Source organism: Notechis scutatus, chromosome 3, assembly GCF_049901735.1.
Source record: "Notechis scutatus isolate UNSWTSFEM ecotype Mainland chromosome 3, rNotScu1.2, whole genome shotgun sequence".
In the NCBI taxonomy this organism is placed as follows: Eukaryota; Metazoa; Chordata; class Lepidosauria; order Squamata; family Elapidae; genus Notechis; species Notechis scutatus.
Window position 1 is genome coordinate 137,240,272 of NC_142011.1, and position 23,109 is coordinate 137,263,380.

At 40.1% G+C, this 23,109-nt stretch overlaps 1 protein-coding gene across 1 annotated transcript; it reads right to left on the reverse strand.

The window, feature by feature from the left end:
• Window positions 1-448: 448 nt before the first annotated feature.
• LOC113417138 (MARVEL domain-containing protein 3-like) lies at window positions 449-22,637 on the reverse strand. Its single transcript, XM_026675372.2, has 4 exons — window positions 22,274-22,637; window positions 20,059-20,285; window positions 16,940-17,100; window positions 449-1,724 (listed from the first exon to the last, which is right to left on the reverse strand). Exons 2-4 carry the CDS (start codon window positions 20,160-20,162, stop codon window positions 1,033-1,035), a joined length of 957 nt encoding a protein of 318 aa, XP_026531157.1. The 5' UTR covers window positions 20,163-20,285; window positions 22,274-22,637; the 3' UTR covers window positions 449-1,032.
• Window positions 22,638-23,109: the final 472 nt, after the last annotated feature.

Here is a 23,109-nt window from a genome sequence, read left to right on the forward strand (position 1 = left end):
CTGGCCTTTCTCAACCTTGCCCTGCTCCAGGAAGGAGGGAACAGCACCACTGTCTATGACGTGAGTGCCCCAAGGGGGGGCAGATTGGGAGGCTGATCCCTGGCAGGAGGGGCACCCTGTGAACTTGCTGTCAGGCACAGCAACTACAGAGAGGGGTGGGCTTCACTGAGCAGGATCCTGGATATTGGGCTAAGTGTCAGTGGGCCATGGGAGCCTTGTCAAAGCAATCAGTGCCAGCCCCAAATCTGTGTCAATTACTAGTGAGAACTGCACTTAACCCAATAACAAGCCTAGATCATATAGCTGGTGATTTGTCTCAGGCACTTTAAGAGCACAAAGGCAGGCAAGATGTACTATACCAATGAACTTAAACGATAGAGAACTAATGCCCAGATTTCCTATTCAATGAGGCACTGAGAAAGAAGAAATTTCTGAATATAATAAAATTGATGGGTCAACACCATTAAGTTTCAATCTGGAGCCAGTAACTGATTTCTGGGCCATTTACAAGTATAATCAATACATAATTAAAAGAACCGATCTTCCACATATTCACTCTTTGTAATAATTATCTCACTATCTTGATGGTTAGATATCTTCAAGGCAAGTTAAGTTCTCGGCTGATTTCAGGCACACATCTAGATGGAATTTTAAGACAATGATACAGAAGAGCTCTTACTGAAAAAAACATATATCCAGGCAAAAAACCCTGGAAATCATTTCTGCAATTCCTTCCCTTTTTCTGTAAAATTGGAAGTAAGTTCCTAGCTAGGAATAATATTTTTTAAAAACATATCTTTGATATATATTATACAACTCTCCTCTGTGCAAAAAATAAAAAAATATTTTTTGGGAGGGGGTCTGGCTTTATTAAGATACCTGGTGTAGGTCAGGGGTGTCAAATTCGCGTTGTCACAGTGGCATCACATAACGTATCACATTTTCCCCCCTTTCACCAAACCAGGTGTGGGCATGGCCAGCGTGTGATGCATCCGGCCAGTGGGCCGCAAGTTGGACTCCCCTGGTGTAAGATTACACAAGTGTGCCCACAGTCCTTTCGGTGGGTATGTTTTCTTTCTTCCTGTAGGGTTTCGGATGGTCGTCTTCCCTGTAGGTTCTCTCAAGGTTATAACGACTGTTGTCCCGCTGCTTTTGAAACAAGCGGACCTCCCGAATGGTGAGAATGCAGACCACCAAGCTTCCAAAATAGAGGCAAGCAGCCACCAGGCCGAAAAGGGCCACGGATGCATCCCCGCCTTGCACGCTGCAATTCGTTGAGGTGTAACCTCGCCTTGCATATAGTCTTTCTCTCTTTAGGCACACATCCGTGGCGTTGACTTGAATGATGAAGTTCAGATAGAGGCCAACAGCCGCTATATAACCAAGGCAGGCGAGGATGTCGAAGAGACACTCAGCAGCAAGCAGTCCAAGGGAAAGGCGATGAAGAGGCTTTGCTCCACCAATGAGAAACAGAAGCGTTAGGCACATCATTGTCAGGCTGAAGGCTATCCCTCCATATACACAAGGGGCTCTCATCTGGCTGTACTGCATATCCAGCTCGGTCACCTCTTGGAGTTCAGTCCCCTGAAATGGACTATACATTGAGTCGATGCTGAAAGAGCCTAGGCCGCCCAGAGAAGTGAAACCAGAGACCCCCGCCTGGGTTGCTCCTATGCAGATCAGCACCAAAATGTTGACAGTGACTTCGACAAACTGCAAGACACCTGCGGGAGGAAAAGAAGGAAAGAGATGGGGGAATGAACGCCGCCGTGTTGGCTGTGGCTGTCATTCTGTAAAAATACAATGATATCGTATAATTGGGCAGTTTATTATTGCTACAGCTCTACCGTATCTCTCCTTCTGCAGAACTTCGAGGTGGGTACTTACAGCTACAAGTATCTCCTAGAACAGAAAGTTAATGGATTGAATAACTGCTACTGGCACTTACTGCTAAAGATCAAAGATGGAAGGATTTTATATTTGGCTGCTGTCTCCTAGTTTTTAGTAAAACTGCTACATATGCTGTAGAAGTTGAGATGGCATGTCCTGGATACTAGGCTCATCTAAATAGACTCATTTGCGTGCTGTCCACTCACAGATACAATCTGCACTTTATTCTGTGAATAGAACAATACAGGACCATATAATAGGATCTTTTGGCCCTAACTGGGCTGAGCCCACATATTTTAACTTTTTTTTCCCAGATTAACTGTACTATAACATGTTACATATGTTGCTACAATTCAACAGATGAATTCTTGACAACTTCTTGGTTATGTGAGAGCTTCACACTCTCAGAGCAGTTCATCTGACAGGTTCATTCTCAAGTGACTCAATATCACATGTTTACTTCCCCAAAGTTCCAAAAATTTAAAGCTTTATATGTAACGTACAAAAGGATGAGGAAACATCAATATGTAAGACAGAGAAAGTACTGCCAAAGGGTGAAACAAATCTACCACTGAACAATAAACGAATGAAAAAGCAACACAAAATTGGTAAAATTGCCAGCTCATTAAAAGAAAAAGTCCTTTATAATTTGCTGAATCTCTTATAGGACCACAGGAACAAAACCCGGGCAATTTACACACCTCTGACCTTAGAGGAGGAAAGTTAATGTCACAAGGTTTCTTCATCCTAATCAGAGTAAGAATAGCTTCCAGAGGAAACTACCAGAGGACACTATCCCGGTGTCAGACATTCTAGGGCAGTGATGGCTAATCTTTTCAGCACCGAGTGCCCAGTATCCCCAAAATGCAATATAGGGCATGCGCCCAGCCCCTGTGCATGCGCACACCCCATGCATGTGCGTTACCCCCACATGCATGTGCATGTCCGCCCCTGTGCCCTGCCCCTGCACATGCACCCTGCCCCCACACATGTACCTCCCATGCATGTGTGCACGTCCCCCATACATACACCCCGCCCCCCACACCGGAGGTGGTATTCAGCAGGTTCTGACCAGTGCTGGAGAACCAGTAGCAGAAAATTTAAGTAGTTCAGAGAACTGGCAAATATCACCTCTGACTGGAGATTTTACAATATCCTTCCCCTGTCATGCCCACCAAGCCACGCCCACAGAACCGGTAGTAAAAAATATTGAATCCCACCACTGCCCCACACATGCCCAGCAGAGACCCGAAGACCAGCTGGCCGGTGGGGGGGCATGTGCATGCATGCACAATGGAGCTGAGGTGGGATGATGGGTCGCATGCCCACAGAGAGGGCCCTGTGGTGCCACCTCCGGCACGTGTGCCATAGGTTTGCCATCACGGTTCTAGGGGTAATAAGTGTGCAGGTGAGAGTCAGAGAAGATATATTTTGGAAACGGCTGTGATTCAATGCAGACTTACGACCACAATTGAGCCCCCAATTTTTGTTGCTAAGCAAAACATTTGTGACGTGAATTTTCTCCATTCGATGGCCTTGGGTGCCAACAGCTGTTAAGTGAATCATTGCAGTTGTCAAGTAAGTAAGACGGTTGTTAAGTGAATCTGGCTTCCCCGTTGACCTTGTTTCTAAGAAGTTCAGAAAAGGGGATCACATGACTGCAGGATACTCAACCGTTATGAGTCAGTTGCCAAGCATCCAAATTTTGATCACTTGACTATGGAGATACTGCAATGGTTGTAAGTATGAAAAATGGTCATAAGTCAACTTTTTTCAGTGCCACTGAAACTTTGAACAATGACTAAATGAACTGTTGTAAGTCAAGGAATACCTGTGGTCTTCTATCCCCACACATTGCTTCCTGGGAAGACTTACACAAGCCTTAGAAACTGATATAAACTATACTTTCCACTTCCTCTCCACCCCGTCTACCTTTGTTTGCAAAGAGAAGCAAACAGAGAGAAGGAAGAGAAATATTTTTCTCCACCCTCCCCAGGGCCTTGCAGAGTATGAATAGCTTGGAACTTCTTTCTATTCAGTTATGCAGGAGATCTTTTATTAGGAATTGGAAATGTGTATGGCCCATTGTCTGTTGGGAGTTTAATTGCATACATTATGATCAAAGAGCACACATTTCAATATCACATGCAACAGCATCTTGCTTTCCATCTTGGGGCCACATCACATTCAGCTCCTATAATGACATACAACTTAACCAGTACACAATTCTGTTACTTATCAGATAAATTAACAGATTGAAATTCTATGGAATGTTTGCCATCTTTTTTCAGTTAGCTAGATGCAGCAGGGATAGTTACAATATTGTAACTACTATAAATCCACTAATGCAGGGGTGTAAAAATTACATTCCTGGGGTCCCAAAGCACCTGCAAAAATCAATGCTAAATTTGAATTGTTGATGTGATAGAAAGGGAATTTATTAAATATACAGAGAATGGTTGTATTAAAGTAATTTAAATGTAATTTCATTCTGTTTTTTGTTTTTTTAATCTTGGCCCCTCTCACTTTTGAAAATGTCAGCCCTCGCTCACAACTTAAAGAAAGAGTGAGTTCTGAAACCCAAAACAGATTGTAAGATTCTGGAATGAAACAATAACAAGATTAAAGAAGACACGAGCAAAAGCTCTTACCTACGGTAATAATTTCAAAACTGAAAAAAACATGACTAATTTTTAGTTTGCATAATTTGAAAAGGTTGGATGAATCTAAGCAAAATCAGCAACGAGTGAAAAAAATGAGAAAAATAAACCTGAATAATTATACTACAAATTTATTACCCATCGTGCTTAAGACTAAGTATAAATTGAAGGCTGTAATGTAAGTGCACCCGAGGCCTTTCCTATTAAAACTACATAGAGCCATGCTTAAGAGTTAAGTACTGGGGCAGATTAAGCTAAATGAAATGTCCTGCCATTATTATACCTCAATCAAAACTTAAAAGAGCGCGTGATTTCCAAATGATTTCTTTACTTTCTCTGGTAAGAAAAGCTTGTTAAACTGGTCTTGGATTTGATTAATTGCTGCTAAGCAAAGGTTAGCATTAATTTGCTTCTTTTTTTAAACAATCTTCTAGAGTGGCTACTTTTTAAAAGTTTTTCAACTTCAACAGCTGGATGGATTTTTGTTTTGTTTAAAGTTAATGTTTTTTTTAATGTTCCATGCCAAGACACTGCATTTTTTTAAAACTATAATTGTGATATTTCTCCCTTCCCTCAATCTTCAGTATTGGTAGCGCTCAACTTAGGACTATAATTGAGTCCAGAATTTCTGTTGCTAAATGAAACATTTGTTAAGTGAGTTTACGACCTTTCTTTCTTGCCACAGTTATTAAGTGAATTGCTGTAGCTGTTAAATTACTCAAACTGCACTTTTGGCAGCTATAAGACACACATAATAGCAAGACAATATGATCTAATGATCTAAGTGCTAGAGCCCACTGTAACTACATAGCCAAAAAGGCATTAAGAGTTGTTAACCTAATCCTACGTAGCTTTTTCTCTGGTAATATCACACTACTAACTAGAGCATAGAAAAAATTTGCTAGACCAATACTCGAATACAGCTCATCAGTCTGGAACCCACATTACGTATCTGCTATTAGCACAGTTAAGAAAGTCCAGAAATATTTCACAAGAAGAGTTCTCCACTCCTCTACTCGTTGCAGAATACCTTATGCCACCAGACTTGAAATTCTAGACCTAGAAAGCTTTGGATTACGCTGTCTCCAGTCTGATCTTAGTATATAAAATCATACATTGCAATGTCCTACCTGTCAATGAATACTTCAGCTTCGACCATAACAACACAAGAGCACACAATAGATACAAACTCAAGGTTAACCGCACCAAACTTGATTGCAGGAAATACGACTTCAGCAACAGAGTGGTCAATGTCTGGAATACTCTACCTGACTCTGTGGTTTCTTCCCTAAACCCCAAAAACTTAGACTGTCTACTATTGACCTCACCCCTTTCCTAAGGTGTCTGTAGGGGGCATGCATAAGCGCACCAACGTGCCTTCCGTCCCTGTCCTATTGTTTCTTTTATTTTTCTTATATGTACCCATTTCATGTATTCATAACTATGTATATACTTATACCTATTATCTTGTAAACGATTGACAAATCAAAATAAATAAATAAATAAAATAAATAATATTTTGCTTTAGACGAAAGAGTTTTCTATCTACTACCCAGCTCAGGATCCCATGTAGCTTTTTTGTCCTCTGCTGCTTGCCATCCTTTTCCTTACTTTTTCCTTGAATAAGTGTTCTTTCAAAAGGCCTGATTCCTTAACTGGGTAGCACAACAATAATCTGCAACCCTTGTCTGAATTTATTAATGTTTTTTGCCACCCATCTCATTATCCAAAGCAACTTTGGGCGGCTGAGTCATAGAGAACTTACCAGTCACTCTTTGTGCCTAGATGTAGAGCAGGGATCCACAAACTTGGCAACTTTAAGACTAAGCTGGCTGAGGAAATCTGGGAGTTAAAGTCCACAAGTCTTAAAGTTGCCAAGTTTGGAGACCTCTGATGTAGAGACACACAATTACAATTACAACTACAACTAAATGGTAGAACGGAAATCCTACTTTTTTTTAACTCACTGGAAGCCAAGAAACCACCAACTTTTCCTAAATGATTTATGTTAAAGGGAGTTACATTAAACTAGATGAATCTGGATCCACTCCCTATGTAAGCTGTACTCTTTCATACAATCCCTCCGAGCAAGTTAAAATGTTGAAAACTCCAAGACCTGATGCCAACTTCTATCAAAGGCTTCAGCTTGTGGTAAAAAAATTGCAGGGCTAAGAAAGTTCAAATAAGGCCTTGACACGACAATAGCGGCAATATTTAGCCCCACAGTGATTTTTATTAGTGCCAAAATGCATCCCTAGTTCAAAGAGGTCCATCAGTGATTCATGTGTGTTGAACTGCTTGTTGAAAATAGCCATGTTGAGAATTTAAAAAGAAACCTCTCAAAAGGCAGCGTTTCTCAAACACCGTGGACTATTCAATTTTCAGAAAATGTGAGAGCCAGTTAAACAAACCCCTGCTCCGTTTTAAGAAATCAGGGTCCATCCATTTTAGTACAATTATTATATAGGTAGTCCTCGACGTACAGCCACAAAATGAGTCCAAAATTTCTATTGCCAAGTGAGACAGTTGTTAAATGAGTTTTGTCCCATTTTACAATCTCTCATTCTTGCTCCAGTTGTTAAGTGAATCGTTGCAGTTGCTTAGTTCGTAACATGGATGCTAAATGAACCTGGCCCGAATTGGGGATAACACAGCCATCTCTTTCTTACCAAAGGCATGGAAACTTGAGGTTGAATTTGCTACCAGTTCCAGGCAAGCCACCTGAGGTGGAGCTGAATTTGGTGAGCATTTCTGGTCTGGCCAATGGCAAATGAAAGGAGTTGTTTGTTTAAAACATTCCTGTAGTCGCCAACCTTATAACCAACTCTGGTTATAAGGGGGGGGGGTGTTCCCCAATCAAGACGTAAAAAAAGAACACAAAACCCGTAATACAACTATAAAACTAGGCACATTAAAAACAATAAAAACCTAGGCAGCAAGAGAAGGTGGAGCGTTATTGTGGGGTTTTTTGGAAGAAGGGCACTAATCAAAGCCAACAGGGACGTGATCTTGTTAACAATTGACTGGATAGACTTGACAGAATCAAGATGAGAAGGTCAGAAAGGTTACTATAGTCATCTAGGCAAAACAAGATCTGCCCACATATATTGAAGAATGATGAGTACCATTGTTTTCCCATCTGGTGGCTGCGGGGTAGCAGGTTGGGGAAAGCTTGGGTAGAGGGAAGAAAGGAAAGAGAATAAAGATAACACTAAGTATATGATAGAGAACAATGAGAGATATTTAATTTAGCATGTCCATCAGAAGAATTAGCAAGCAATCCAATTTAAAATTGTTTTGCTTGCGTTTTGGCTACATGTAATCAGTGGTGGGATTCAATTTTTTTTTACTACCGGTTCTGTGGGCATGGCTTGGTGGGCAAGGCAGGAGAAGGATACTGTAAAATCTCCATTCCCCTCCCCCCCACTAACCTGCTTTCCAGCTCTATTCTCCTGTGCAGGGCAACAAAAGAAGACCCAGCCAATCAGATGGGACTTGGGAGGCAGAGAATAGATGAGGGCAGGGCCAGTCAGAGGCAGTATTTGCCAGTTCTCTGAACTACTCAAAATTTCCACTACCGGTTCTCCAGAACTGGTCAGAACCTGCTGAATACCACCTCTGATGTACATGTCCTCAGAAACAAACTATAATTAACAATGGGCTCATGTAGCAACTCAAAGGGCAAAAGGTAATTATTCAAAGAAAATCTAGATAGATAGATAGATAGATAGATAGATAGATAGATAGATAGATAGATAGATAGATAGATAGATAGATGATAGATAGATATATCTACCTACCTACCTACCTATCTATCTATATACACACATACACACAGAGAGATAAACAAAAGTATTATAATTTGAATGGAACTATCTCACCAGAGTAAGGTCCAAGACAAAATAATCCTTACCCTTACTCAGTTTGTGGTCCAGCAATCTTTTCTAGAAAGCAATCTTTGCTTTCCTTTCCTCTGATTATACTTAACCCCAACTTATACTAGATAATCTTTTCAAACAAAGAGTTGCCTTTAATATAAGATTATCCTTTGCCAAATGAGCCACATGGCTTATTATTGTGCAGCATATTGCTAGTTGATATGTCCAGGATATGTATGTGAACATGAACACAATAAACTGGCAAGTAAGCTACTAACGTCAGCATAAGCCCATCATGTCATCATGGCGTTTTTAAACAGAAATCTTACCTAGAAACTTGGTAATACTGATAGTCTTCAACTTATGGCCACAATTCAGCCACAATTTTTTGTTGCTAAATGAGATATTTGTTAAGTTAGTTTTGCCCCATTTGTTAAGTGAATCTAGCTTCCCCATTGATTCTGCTTGTCAGAAGGTTGCAAAAGGTGATCAGTTGACCCCAGGACACTGCAACCGTCATAAATATGAGTCAGTTGGCAAGCGTCAGAATTTTGATGCCATGGCCATGGGGATGTTGCAATTGACAAAATGACAAATGACGGGAAAGAAAAAACCAGTCATTAGTCAACTTTTTTCAGCGCCTTTATAACTTTGGACAGTCACTAAATGAACTGTTGCAAGTCTGTCCAGGTAGTCCTCGACGTACGACCACAATTAAAATTTATGTTGCTAAGTGAGACATTGGTTAAGTGAGTTTTGCCCGGCTTTACGGCTTTTCTTGCCTCAGTTGTTAACTGAATCACTGCAGTGGTTAAATTAATAACACGGGTTGTGAAGGGGATCTGGCTTCCCCATTGACTTCGCCCGTCAGAAGGTCGCAAAGAGGGATCATACGATCTTGGGACACTGCAACGGTCATAAATATGAACCAGTTGTCAAGCATCTGAATGCAAATCAGGTGGCTGTGGGGATCCTGCGACAGTCGTAAGTGTGAAAAACGGTCATCAGTCACTTTTTTCAGTGCCGCTGTAACTCTGTAAGGTCACTATGTGAACTGCTTGTAAGTCGAGGGCTACCTGAACTCTGTAAATTAACTTCCTTCAGTCTCTAAAATACGGGACCACAACTTCTATGGCCGACAGCCAGCATCACCAGAGATGCTGCAAAGCAGAGGTGGTATTCAGCAGGTTCTGACCAGTTCTGGAGAACCGGTAGCGGAAATTTTGAGTAGTTTGGAGAACCGACAAATACCATCTCTGACTGGCCCCTTCCCCATCTGTTCTCTGCTTCCCGAGTCCCAGCTGATTGGCTGGGTCTCCTCTGGTTGCCCTGCACAGGAGAATGGAGCTAGAAAGCAGGATAGTGGGGTGGGCAGGGAATGGGGATTTTGTAGTAACCTTCCCCTGCCATGCCTACCAAGCCAAGCCATGCCCACCAAACCAAACCACACCCACCAAAGCACGCCCACAGAACCGGTAGTAAAAAAAATTGAATCCCACCACTGCTGCAAATGTACTGTAGACAACACATCCTGAGGGCACAGGTTGGAGAAGGCTGGTCCAAACAGTAGCACTTTCTGTCCTGGAATCCAAGAAGTTTGGCATCTGCTCAAGAGTTAAAGGCCGTTTGATTATTCCTTTCAAAACGGCGATTCAAGTCAGCTAGCTTCTACAAAGCCTGTCGGTGGGAATCAAGAGGCCAGCTAGCTGTCTGCTATTTTCCTGGCAACAAATATTGATAGCACTTAATTCCCAGAGGTGGCTCATGTACAAAAGCCTAGTCTCAGGATAAGCTAAAGCAATCTTGTTAGATAAAGAAATTGGAAGAGGAGGAGGCAAAAGGCTTAAGTGGGAGAAGAGCTTCAAATGTGAAATAATTAGAATGGAGCTGAAGGTTATGCAGCTGACTTAACAAGAATTAAATCCAAATTCTGCAGGAAAGGAATTGAAACATATGAAATGCTTAATATCGGTTTGGACTGGCATTTCTATTTTTGATCAGCGTAGGTGGAAGAAGGCATCCAAACGGCATATAAAGCTTCACAAACAGGAGAAGAACCTGTTAAAATGTTATTTAATTTGTTCAAGAAGAAAAGAGATCAGAGATCAAAGCACGGATTCGTGTTCAGGTCACATTTCCCCAACTCTCTCTCCCTCTGCTTAAAATTGCTTAGATTACACTTCTATCATTTCACCCAGCAGGGACAAAAATGCTTTAATATTTGACCACCAGATAGAACAAAGAGTAAACAGTAAATTGTGTGTGTATGAGTAGTTTTGTATAAAGACTTTATTCTAATCAAAGGAAAACAGCATTTAAATTATCACTGTTTGTTCAACAGATATTCCACCCTATCTTATATACACTCCGATTACAACCACTCCCCAGATATACATAATATATACATACTTTTGTTTTATAATGAAAAGGTTATGTACTCTTTCTGGGTGTGAGAAGATTTTCCTTATGAAAAGTAAAAAGCTACGATAAGCCAATTGCAGCTAGAAAAATGGCTATAGATTGCAGGAAGAAGCCAATAAATAGGTTAGTTGGTTTCAGTCCTAAGTTACAACAGCATCATTTAACAGAAACACTTCCAAAATAAATTAAATCATCCCAAGTCTAAAACACACACATATGCACACACACACATGATTACACAGGCGAGTTTATTACAAATTAGTGTATTCCAGTGGAGGGGGAGAAACCCATTTATAGCTGTTTTCTAATGTTCTTTGCTGATGAAATTCAATTTACTGACTTGCTAATTTGCAAATGACCTTGTTGAGAAAAGAAGGAAAGACTGGAACTGAAGCACAGCCATGGTACTTTTATGAGAATTCAATTTAGACAATTGCTAAACTACAGTTCATCAAGATATTCAGTCAAATACAGCATTAACAGGACCTACAAATCTTAAGTCAAAAGTAAAGATCTCTGCAGAAATCAAACCTATCTAAAGCATGCCACAAGAAGACAAGTGAATATATGCATATTAATCCCACTGTCGGATAGCTGTACCCATCCATAGATGGCCACCTTAATTACTGTTTCAGGGAAATATGAAGTCTGCCTAGCTTGCTGATTGAAAAACCAAAACAGGGGAGTGAATAATTTAAGAGCAGCTGTTGCAAAGGAGATGTTGAGATAGAGCTGCCTGAAGAAGGGACCACTAAGAATACCATCTCAGTTTCTCTGGAGTTACTAAAGGTGTAACAGAAGCCTAATTCAATTGAAAAAAAAAGTAATATCAATCTTTTAATCATAGTACGGGCATGGAGAATCCATTTACATTGTTCAGTTATCAAGTTCCATGTACTAGGTATGTAATCCAAGGGGATATTATCCTCTGAAAAATTTAGCTTTTGTTGCACAGACTCATTTATATATTCCCCAATTTCGTCCCCAAAATTATTAAGTGTAGGACACCGTAAAAATATATGTTTTAAGGAAGACTGATATTGGAACATTGGAAAGTTAAATGTATGACCTCATTCAGTCAATGAATTGAAGACCTAATTATGCTTGCTGCTCATAAGTGGTTGCCTATAGACACAGACATAAATGGATAAATATAAATAAATATAATATAATAAATATAATAAAATACAGGATTCTATAAAATACAATATCTTAAAAAAATACAATGGTTATAGAAGTGTATAAAAATGTATATATACATATACTATTTATGTAATATTTACATTATAGGTATACCTTACGACTATAGTTTGGGACCAGAATTTCTAATGTTAAGTCAAGATGCTCACATGGTGACTGGATTCAATTTTACAATTGTTTTTACAGTAATTGTTAAATGAATCACAGGGTCATAAGTCCAAAGTTTGCAGTCATTAATCAAATCGCATGGTCTTAAATTGTACTCTGTCCTGAACTGTCTTTTTTTTTTTTTGCCAGAAACCAGGAAAAAAAGTAGTAAATTGTGATCACGTGACTGTAGGATGTGGCAACCAGTTGTAAACATGAACCGGTTGCCAAGCACCCAAAATGCAGTCACATGACCACAAGGGGTGATGCAGCATTTCCTGCTTTGATCCCCTTACTTCTAAGATCAATATCCTTATGCTATTTTCATTTAAAAAAAACTTTTTCTGTATAAAAATGCATTTACATTTAAGCTTCTTGAATCTACTTCAAATCTTATTCCCGCCTCCCTCTTTCCACTTTGCAGTTATTTTAACCAAAGGGAGGGTGGGGGGAAAAATGTATTGTTCTTGTTTGGCCCTCAGCTTTATGGAAAAGCTAAAGTAAAACACCGGAGGCCATTTTTAACATTGAATTACAGAAAATCATCTTATTGTCCTTGAAAAAGAAAACTAATATGCAATCATACATGTGACTACTAAGAAGTTGGCCTCATTGAGTTCAACAGAGCTTATTTTAAGGAATCTGATATAGATATGCAGTATTTGTAATACTTTGAAAGGTTTTCCTTTTCTTGTGGTGTTATTAAATTACTGAAAATATTCTTCGTTCCACCAATAGTATACCCTGAGGCTTGTACTCATTCTGTCAAGAACACATTCATTAAGTAAACAAAATTAGACCATTAAATATGGTTATTTTTGTTTAAATATGGTTTAAAAGATCACTCAAAATATAATATAGGTATAGAGAGAGAGATCATATAATGGTTCAAAATGGTATTTAAAAAAAACCCAGGAGATGTGAGAGACCATTTAATGAAATTCCCAGATCCGTTTTGATTTCTGAATATATCAGGGAAGAAGTTTGAAAATGGTCAATTGTCTTTGGAGGGATCATATAATTCTTTATGAAGTAGTATATATTTATTAATCTGTTACTGGACTGTATCCATTAGGATCTTTACTACCATATAACTGAACACTAGAGATTAAAACACACAACACCAAGTCCCCAGTGCTCCATGTTTTCATAAAGCTGAACAATGAGATCTGAAGAACTTTTATGCTCTCATTGTTGTGGACTCAAAACTCACATCATTTATTGGACTATTGACAGCTGTAGTTCAGCAACATCTAAAACAGGAGCCCCAAGACTCTTCAGCTCATTGACTCTTCGTGAAGTTTCAGATTGTTCACTGACCCCCAAAACATTTATATGAAAATAATTCAATAAATATTACTTTAGCTAAAGGTACTTCAAATAACGACAACAACAGTAATGGATAGTTCCATCAACTCTTGGGTTGTATATTGACCTCTTTGGAGAAGTCTGATTTAAAGGATCACAGGTTTCCTATCCCTTTGTAAAAAATATAACAACATTTAATCATGTGCTCTTCTAGAAAGTATTATGTAGCTACTCTTAGTATATAGCAATTCAATACTACCTAAATCTATAGCTTCGATTACTCTTCTTGGATTCAGTTTAGTTCTGTCTATGCTCACATTATCTATACAAGCCCTCCTCTTTCTGGCAGAAATTTAATATACTTCTATTCACCCCAATCTTAACTTCTGACAATGAAACTGGCTAATCTAAGACATTTCATTCCCCATGATGGTAGAGAAAATTATTATATTCCCTCTCAAGGAAAATCACATTAAAAAAAGAAACCAAAACAATAAAGAGTAAACTATAACTGAGGATGCTGTTGGAGAGAACTCTCAAGAGTTCTAATTAGCCCAAAGTGGGAGAGTTATGCAAGCCAATATTTTTATGGAGAACTTGAAATCATCTAAGTGAACCTTCCCAATATGTAATTTCAAAATGTAGTAATTGAATGAACAACCATGACTGTACTAAACTTCCTCAGTTCCCCAGTCAGTATGGTCAAGGCCGATAATGACTAGGTTTTGAAGTCACTTATTAGAAAGGTACATTTAGATGATTCCAAATTGTCTACAAAAATCATTGGCTTGTATAATTCTCAGGAATTCAGGAAATGTAAATGTACCCTCAGGAGGGGCCCTCACAGCAGCCTAAACTATCTATTTGCTTGATGCAAGATGGACATGATAGCATCTTTGCCAGATGGCCAATTAGATATCTCTAAGAGAAAAGAAATACGGGTAGTTCTCGACTTACAACCAAAATTGAGCCCAAAATTTATGTTGCTAAGTGAGACATTCATTAAGTGAGTCTTGCCCCATTTTGCTTGTCAGAAGGGGATCACATGACCCCAGGATCCTGCAACTGTTCATCAATATGAACCGGTCGCCAAACACACAAATTTTGATCACGTAACCATGGGGATGCTACAATGGTCATAAGAGGGGAAAATGGTCATACGTCGCTTTTTTCAGTGCTTTCGTAACTGTAACGGTCACTAAATGAACAGTTGTAAGTCAAGGGCTACCTGTACTTCCTTCACAGCCGGTATCTGTTAACAAAGGAATGCTTGAAATCTCAACTTGCTACCGCTTAAGATGCTAGGAACATTGATGAAATAACCAAGAAAAGGACAAATAGCTGAAATTCAACTGGCATGTGGGTGATGAACGGCACTCTAGAGAGGTAAAATTTCAAAAAAGCTTTTCTAATCTATAATTATATTAGATTATTCTTCCCCCAGAAATACATGCGATCCCCACTCTGCTCTAACTCTATAATTATCTGGGTTCCAACTAGCTGACAATGGTCATCCATCTCACGCTTTGCCTTGCTTTCTGTTTTTTTCTTTGTAGTTCGTTTTGGGTTTTAATATTAATTTGCACTTCGTTTTTATCCTAAAGTCTCCTGAGCTTGCAATATTATAACCTGCAATATTCAGTTATATATTATTTTTATTTAAAAAGACAAATCGTGCTTTGCATGTTGAAAAACACCAACTTTATTTATGAAATGTATGTCTTGACTGTTGGGCCTTCATCATTAGCCAAGCTGTGATCAGTTTAACGGTGATTTCATCAGATTTGGTTGGTTCTGAAATCCAACCAGACAGACACAGACTTCAGAGAGTAATTAGAACTGCAGAAAAAAACAACTGCCTTCAATCAAGGACCTGTATACTGCATGAGTCAAAAAGAGGGCTGTGAAAATATTTACAGACCCCTCACATCCCGGACATAAACTGTTTCAACTCCTTCCCTCAAAATGACGCTGTAGAGCACTGCACACCAGAACAACTAAGACACAAGGACAGTTTTTTCTCAAACGCCATCACTCTGCTAAACAAATAATTCCCTCAACACTGCCCAACAATTTACAAAGTCTGCATTACTATTACTATTAATCTTCTCATCACTCCTTATCACCAATCCCCCCCACTTGTGATTGTATGACTGTAACCTTGTTGCTTATATACTAACAATTTTATTGACTTGTTTCCTAGTATGATTTGATTGCTTATTGTATCCTATAGCTATTATTAAGTATTGTACTTATGATTCTTGACTCTTGATGAATGTATCTTTTCTTTTATGTACACTGAGAGCATTTGCACCAAGACAAATTCTTTGTGTGTCCAATCACACATGACCAATAAAGAATTCTATCATCTATCTATCTATCTATCTATCTATCTATCTATCTATCTATCTATCTATCTATCATCTATCTATCTATCTATCTATCTATCTATCTATCTATCTATCCATCCACCCACCCACCCACCCACCCACCCACCTATCTACTGTATCTATCTATCATCTATCTATCTCTGAGATGTTATGTTTGTTGCCCAGTCAGAAAAGCAGGCTATAACTCAACAGCTGATGTGACAGAGACAACGAAAAGTAACCAAACCATGTTAATATTTCATGACTAGCCATGAACCCCACACACAGTTTTTACAACTGTTAGACTGAGTGGGGGGGAAAAACAGAAGTCAAGAAAAGAAAAAAAGGAAGAATCTCATGCCAGTTTAAGATCAGGGAAGAACATGAAATATATAATCATACTGCATTCCCAAATAAGAGACTAATAAAAAAAAAAATCTGCCTATTAGCATTGCATCTCATGTGAAAATTTGCAGCTATTTTAGACCATTTGTTTATAAGACAATTTTTACTCCAGGATATAAATTTAAATGACGTTGCCTTCTGTTCCCTACTCTGCCTTTAAAAAGTTCAGGCAGTTTTCTTTCTCCTCCCTTCTGTCTTATTCTACTCCCAAGAAAAACAAAAGCTGGCCATCATAGAAGATAGCATCTTTATAAGCCCCTTTGAATACAAGTTAATACAGCTAGTCCTCGACTTACAGCAGTTCATTTAGTGACCGTTCAAAGCCACAACATCACTGAAAAGAGTGACTTATGACCATTTTTAACACTTATGACCACTGCAGCATTCCCCCATGGTCATGTGATCAGACAGTCGGCAACCGACTCACGTTTATGATGGTTGCGGTGTCCCAGGACCATACGATTGCTTTTGGCAACCTTCAGACAAAAGAAGTCAAGGAGTAAACCACTTAATAACAGTGGCAAGAAAGGTTGTAAAATGGGGGCAAAGCTCACTTAATGAACGTCTCGCTCAGCAACATAAATGTTGGGCTCAGTTGTGGTTGTAAGTTGAAGCCTACCTGTAATGAAACGGATACAGGAAAAAAAAAGGCTTGCATTACCTCTGCGGGAGCACAGGTTTGAACATTGCTCCGAAAAAGTCTTTTTGGGAGGATAGTAGGGAGACGGGGGATTGTAGCTGTGCCTTGGTCCCAGGTGGTTTGGCTCTGGGTCTGCCAGAGCCGAGAAAGATCTGGACTGTTCCGTTGTTCCTTGCGACAACCTACGGACAGAAAGGAAATGTTACGATCTAGGCTTCCCCAACAGCAGGAAGCCAACTCCTCGTCCCAATAAACCCCTTTTATTTCGTTTAAAGTGAATTCCCTCTCCAGCAAAGTCCCAGCAAACAGTCTTTCATGAGATTTCACAATTACAGACATTTATCAGGCTTGAAGAGCTGCCAGGTCGATTATCTTTCAAATGTCACACTGTAGCAGACAATACTAGGCAAGAATGCAGGAACAGATCTTCACCCAAATGAACTAATTGTCCCCTGCAAAAACCCCACTCCCCTTGCACTCCTCTTTTATTCCCTATGGGAGGGGCCATTCACCTTCCACCTGTGGCTTTACTTCCTAGTCAACCCTTGTTCCTTAGCTGTTCCCTTCTCCTGGCAGCTCTGCTCATGTGCACACTGGGAACAGGCTCCAGCTGTTCTTCTGCCTCACTGATGTCCGACTCTGAAGGCAGCTGATAACTGTCAGATGGCCCTGGCTCCATCTCTTCCTCCGATGCAGACCACTTGTCAGAGCCTTCCCCAGACTCCAGGACTGGCCCATGTTCCTCCCCAGCCTCCTCACTGTCCAAATCTGCTGCCAGCTCTGCGGGCCACTGGTGGGCCACAACAGAAAACCTGGATGTCTCTGTGATAGATCAGCATGTTAGAAGGATCAGCAATTTCCTCTCCCTTCAGCAATACACTGGCAGCATTCCTCCCAGTCAACTCCCTGACTCTACTGGGAGATGATTTCAAAATTTGGAAATGATTCCACCAAATCTGTGACACAGGGCTACTGTCATAAACTTCTGTTTTCCTGCAGAGGGACAAACAAAATTGGAAGGCTATTTATGTGTTACCTCCGTGGGGAGGAAGTTGGTGTTTACCAGAGGATAAACTTACCCACATTGTGGGGAATATTCCCTATGAGATGTTAAGCAAACTTTTTATCCTAGGTCAAAGTTGAATCTGGGCAGGTTTATGGGTGAAACGTTATGGTGCATTAGAGATCTCTGCAAGAGGCTTCTTAAGTAGTGGTGGAATTGATGGAAATTTCTTTGGAGGAAATTAGGGAGCACCCATTTGTGCTCTGAAAGAACTGCTCCTTGGGAGAGTTTGTTTCTTGTGATCAATTGTGGGTCAGGGTTTGGGCACTAAGGGATTTACAAGGTGTTCTTAATTGCTGTGCAGCCTTCATGGATATTTGACTAGGCAAGAGCCTAAACTTCTTAAACATTGGACGATTTAATTATTTTGCAAGCTAAAAGAGATATTCTCAATGGCATTAAAGATCAAAGACTCAGGGTGCCTTCTTTTTGAAATTAAGAAAAGGGGGGAAATCAGCTACCTTAAAGGATTTCAATTTAAAAGCGAAAAGCTTAACAAGATCATGATCTAAGAAAGTTTCCAATGAACAAAGGGGACAGTGATTTAAAAAAAACAAAACAGAATGAATATTTTTTCCAACTGCCTTGGAAAACAGTAAAATTAATTAGACTAGCAGACTGGAGTTTTGTGGGAATGTTGATTATTTATTTTAAGGAGAATAGTAATTGGTTGATTTTACAAAATAAGATGAAGCTAATATGAGCTAACTTGTGGGACTGTAACTTCAGAAAACTAATTGGGACTAAAATGTTAACGATAGAGAGAAGCAAAAGAGTACCAGTACTATAATTGGTGTACTTTCATTTTCTCACCATGGCAATGACAAGGGAAGTTGCCAAATTGGGGGAAAGGATGCAGGGGTTCACTAGAACAACTTACAGATAAGGACATTTCACCAGATTTATTACAGAAAATGGTTGAAGAATTTTGCAGAAATGACTGCAATAATTAAAAAACAACAACAGGAAATGGAAGAATGATTTGCAGGTATAACAAAAAATATGGAAATAAAAAAAAAACCTGAAAAATCTATAAGGCAACTGCCTGCAGACCTAAACCGTGTTACTGATAAAGTAGAAAGTAAGACAGAAATCATAAACAGAGGGTTGAAGATGGAGTTGGAAAATTTGGCGTTATTGGAGCGGAGAGAAAAAGTATGTTGCTTCAGATTTAGGATAATTCCACAAAAAAATGGAGAGGATACCAGGGATATGTGATGTGTGTGTGTGTGTGTGTGTGTGAGAGAGAGAGATGTGTGTGAGATGTGTGTGTGTAAAATATATTTGCTGCCAAGACACACTTAACTTCCAAGCTCTTCCCCCCACTGGAGCTTCAAGTATCTATTGGTACCAATGTATAATTTTCTCTCCTAGATCTTAACTTCCATGAAGATGATGATTAGGGAAGGACCATGTTAGGTACCATTCTCTTACCACATCTTGCAAAGACCAAAATATTCCACTCTCTAAGCTGGACAATTAAGTTTAGGAGAAGGGAGGGGGAAACCCACCTTGCATTCATGTTTGCAAGTGTTTTTCTGTTTACAGGCCTGTGGGAAGAACTTTTAAAGAGAAAGCTATCCCCTTCCCTGTGCCCTACAATTCTTCCTGAAATCGGATATGCTGTGAATTAAGCTTAGAAAAATCACTGGCACTGGCACTAATGGAAACTCCCACTCAAGCTTAAGTATAATGTCGGGGTACAGATTTCAAGACATCATTCCCTCCCTGCCCCCAGCTATACATGCAACGCTATTCAGTTTAAAAAAGTATGCTTTGGCCCATTAAATGAGGGTTTTTTGGTTTGGGAAAACACTTTGCTCTTTCCCTATTCTTCCTGACAGGAACACTGATCTACTACTTATCAGCAGTTTGGTTGGAAACCTTTAACAGGAGTAAATTTTTATTTATTTGATTTGCCAATTGTTTACAAGATTGGTGCGGTTAACTTTGAGTTTGTATCTATTGTGTGCTCTTGTGTTGTTATGGTTGAAGCTGAAGTATTCATTGCATACAAATGAGAGGGGAAGAGAGAGCATTAAAACTGTTCTAGTCAAAGGATGATTTCTAAACTTACCTTCCACCTGAGGAATTTGGTGGCCTACTTCTCTTATCAAAATAATTGGGGTTCTCCCTGGGAATGTAGCCTCTGTCTTGATGAAATTTCCCAGAATGGGGCATCTTCTATTATGCTGAAGTTATCTACAAGTAGAGTTCGCTTCTGCTTCAATTTGATGAATGGCTAACATTCAGTCAATGATTTTGTTACTTGGTTAGAAACACAAAATAAGGCACGAAGATGATCTATAAAAAAAGAAAGTGACAGCAGTAGGTTTTAATACTTGCTATATAGTATAGGTGAGCATCCTTTCCCAATTCAACGCCATCCCAAAATTTTGGATAGTAGCTCCCCAAAATACATTCTTTGTCAATTTGGTCAATAACAATAGAATATTAGACCAAAACATTTAGAGGGCACCAGGTTGGGGAACAAAATGTACAGTGAGGTAGGGAGTTGCTAAACTTAAAAGATTGGAATTGCTAAACCAAACAATTCGATCAATTTATACTGCTATAAATCTCAAAAAGCAAAGGAGTACAACAAATGGCAAAAATCAAAGGAACACCATCTTCAAATGTTGCTGTTTTAAGAGATCAGCAAAATTTATGGAATATAGTTAGTCCTCAACTTATAACCACAACTGAGCCTAAAATTTCCATTGCCAAGTGAGACAGTTTTAAGTCAGTTTTCCTCCATTTTATGACCTTTCGTGACACAAGTGTTAAGTGAATCACAGCAGTTATTCAGTTAATGACACGATTGTTAAGTGAATCTGGCATCCCCACTGACTTTGCTTGTCAGAAAGTCGCAAAAGGTTAGTCACATGACCTCAAGGCACTTCAACCATCATAAATGAGTGTCAATTGCCAAGGGTCCTGAACTTTGACCATGGCGGTACTGCAATAGTTGTAAGAGTGAAAAAACGGCCATAAGTCCCTTTTTTCAATGCAGTTGTAACTTCAAACAGTCACTAAATGAATCTTTGTAAGTCGAGAACTACCGGTAGAGTGATCCTTATAACCTCGCGGGGGGAAAACCATTTAAAATGTTTTAAAATTACATTGTTTATAGGAAAATGGATTATTTTAGCAACGTCTGCTGTATCTCTTCTTGGGAAAGTATATTTCTCTCTAAGGAAGGATTTTAGTTCAGTCAGCTACACCCATCAACTGGTTCGCACATGCACAGTGCACCTTTCATTCCTCTTTTATTTCAGAGCTAATGTGTTAACTGTGTCATGTTCAAGAAAAGGAGGAATCTCTGTTTCGGGCATATAGCTAACATGGAAATGACCAGACAATGCTACAGTCACACAGGGAGTGTGTGTAGTAATAGCGATTCCAATCTTCTGCATTGCAGCTCTGTCTGTCTTTTTTATTTATCAAAATCCACAGAATTAGACGCCACTCAGGGTCCCTGCTGCTTTAGGAATGGCTGGGTTTTACTCTATCTGGATTTTGATCCTTTAGATATCCATTAAAAATGAACGTAGGCTCAGAAATAAATGTACTGACTGAACCAAGGCAGCTTATGATGTCAACGCTTCTGCTGAATTATCTTAGGTTTTACTTTAAATGTACTGTAAATTATGTTAGTTTTTAATGGACTGTACCCAGCTTTCGACTGTTTTATATTAAGTTCACAATTTTATAAACAAATTGACAAAAACAGCCTAATCCCATAAGATTTATCTTCATTTTTCATTGTATTGCCAAGAATGGCAAGAACAACTTTTCTTGCCACATTTGCTAAGTGAATCACTGCAGTTGTTCAATTAGTAACAAGGTTGTTAAGTGAATCTGGTTGACTTTTGCTTGTCAGAAGATTGCAAAAGGCAGATCGCACTGCAACCGTCATAAACGTGAGTCAGTTGCAAGGCATCCGAATGTGAATCCCGTGACCCTGGGGATGCCACAACGGGTCGTAAGCGTGAAAAACCAGTCTTATGTTGAGTCACTTTTGTTCAGTGGCCTTGTAACTTCAAACGGTCGCTAAGCGAGCTGTTGTAATAAGCCGAGGACTACTACCTGTAGCGGTTTAAAGGGATCGCATTCGAGCAGAACAAAAAGCCCGGTAAGTTTCTGGGGCGTTTTAAGAAGGGCTGTTTACAAATCCCAGATCTTCAAAGCCAAGGTGGGGAGGAGACTTACGTGAAGACAGCCAGCCTCCTTTACCACACAAAGATCCGAAGTTGTTTGTGTGCCCGATCGGCCTTAATTTCCCAACTCACCCCAGAGCTGCTGAAGGGCCTCGTCCCCACGTTCAGCAACGCGGCGCCGGAGTTCACGGGAACTTTTTCAGGGATCGGGCGCAGCTTTGGTCTCTTCCCAGCCGAGAGGCTTTCCGAAGGGAGCTCGGCGTTTCCTGGTTGCGGAGGGAAGGTGAAACTTCGCTTGGCCACGTACAGCCCGCCCTCCGAGCCTCGCCAACCTGCCGAGGTCGGGAAGAGTCAAGTTTCAGGCAGCGGCGCCCGGGGTTTCGGAGTCGTTCAAAAGCAAATGGGAGCGACCTGCCCAACCTGACGGGGCGGAGCGCGGCGGGCGGAGCGCCCGAAGGTGGCTGCTTCTCCGGGGCGCTGTGGCGAAAAGAGCCCCCGCGGAAGAGAAATAACGTCCGAAAGTGTCAAAGGGTGTGTGTGTGTGTGTCTGTGTGCGTGTGTTTCCCGTTGGCTTTCTTGGGAGAGAATGAAGGGCTTTTTTTGTTGGTGACAAGACGGGGCGGTATTAGGTGGTCCTCCACTTACGACCACAATTGAGCGCCCCCTCCCCATTTCTCTTGTTAAGTGAGACCTTTGGGAAGTGAATTTGGCCCCTTTTGACCTTTCTTAGCCTTCGTCGTTCAGTTAATCACTGGAGTCGATGACTTAGCAACATGGTTGTTCAGGGAATCTGGCTTCCCCAGAAGGTTGGAAAAGTGGATTGCCTGACCTTGGGAAGCTGCAACGGTCATAAGTAGGAACCAGTTGCCATGCCCCTGAATTTTGGTTGCATGATCTCTTGGGGATGCTGCAAAGGTTGTAACAATGAAAAACGGTCAGAAGTCACTTTTTACAGTGCTGTTGTAACT

Excerpts from the sequence above, each read along its gene's own strand:
- LOC113417138 (XM_026675372.2), bottom strand. The coding sequence starts at position 20,162 with ATGCCCCATTCTGGGAAATTTCATCAAGACAGAGGCTACATTCCCAGG. Across the intron at positions 17,101-20,058 it reads CCAAATTCCTCAGGTGGAAG|GTTGTCGCAAGGAACAACGG; the intron begins GTAAGTTTAGAA and ends TTCTGTCCGTAG. Across the intron at positions 1,725-16,939 it reads AAACCTGTGCTCCCGCAGAG|GTGTCTTGCAGTTTGTCGAA; the intron begins GTAATGCAAGCC and ends TTCCTCCCGCAG.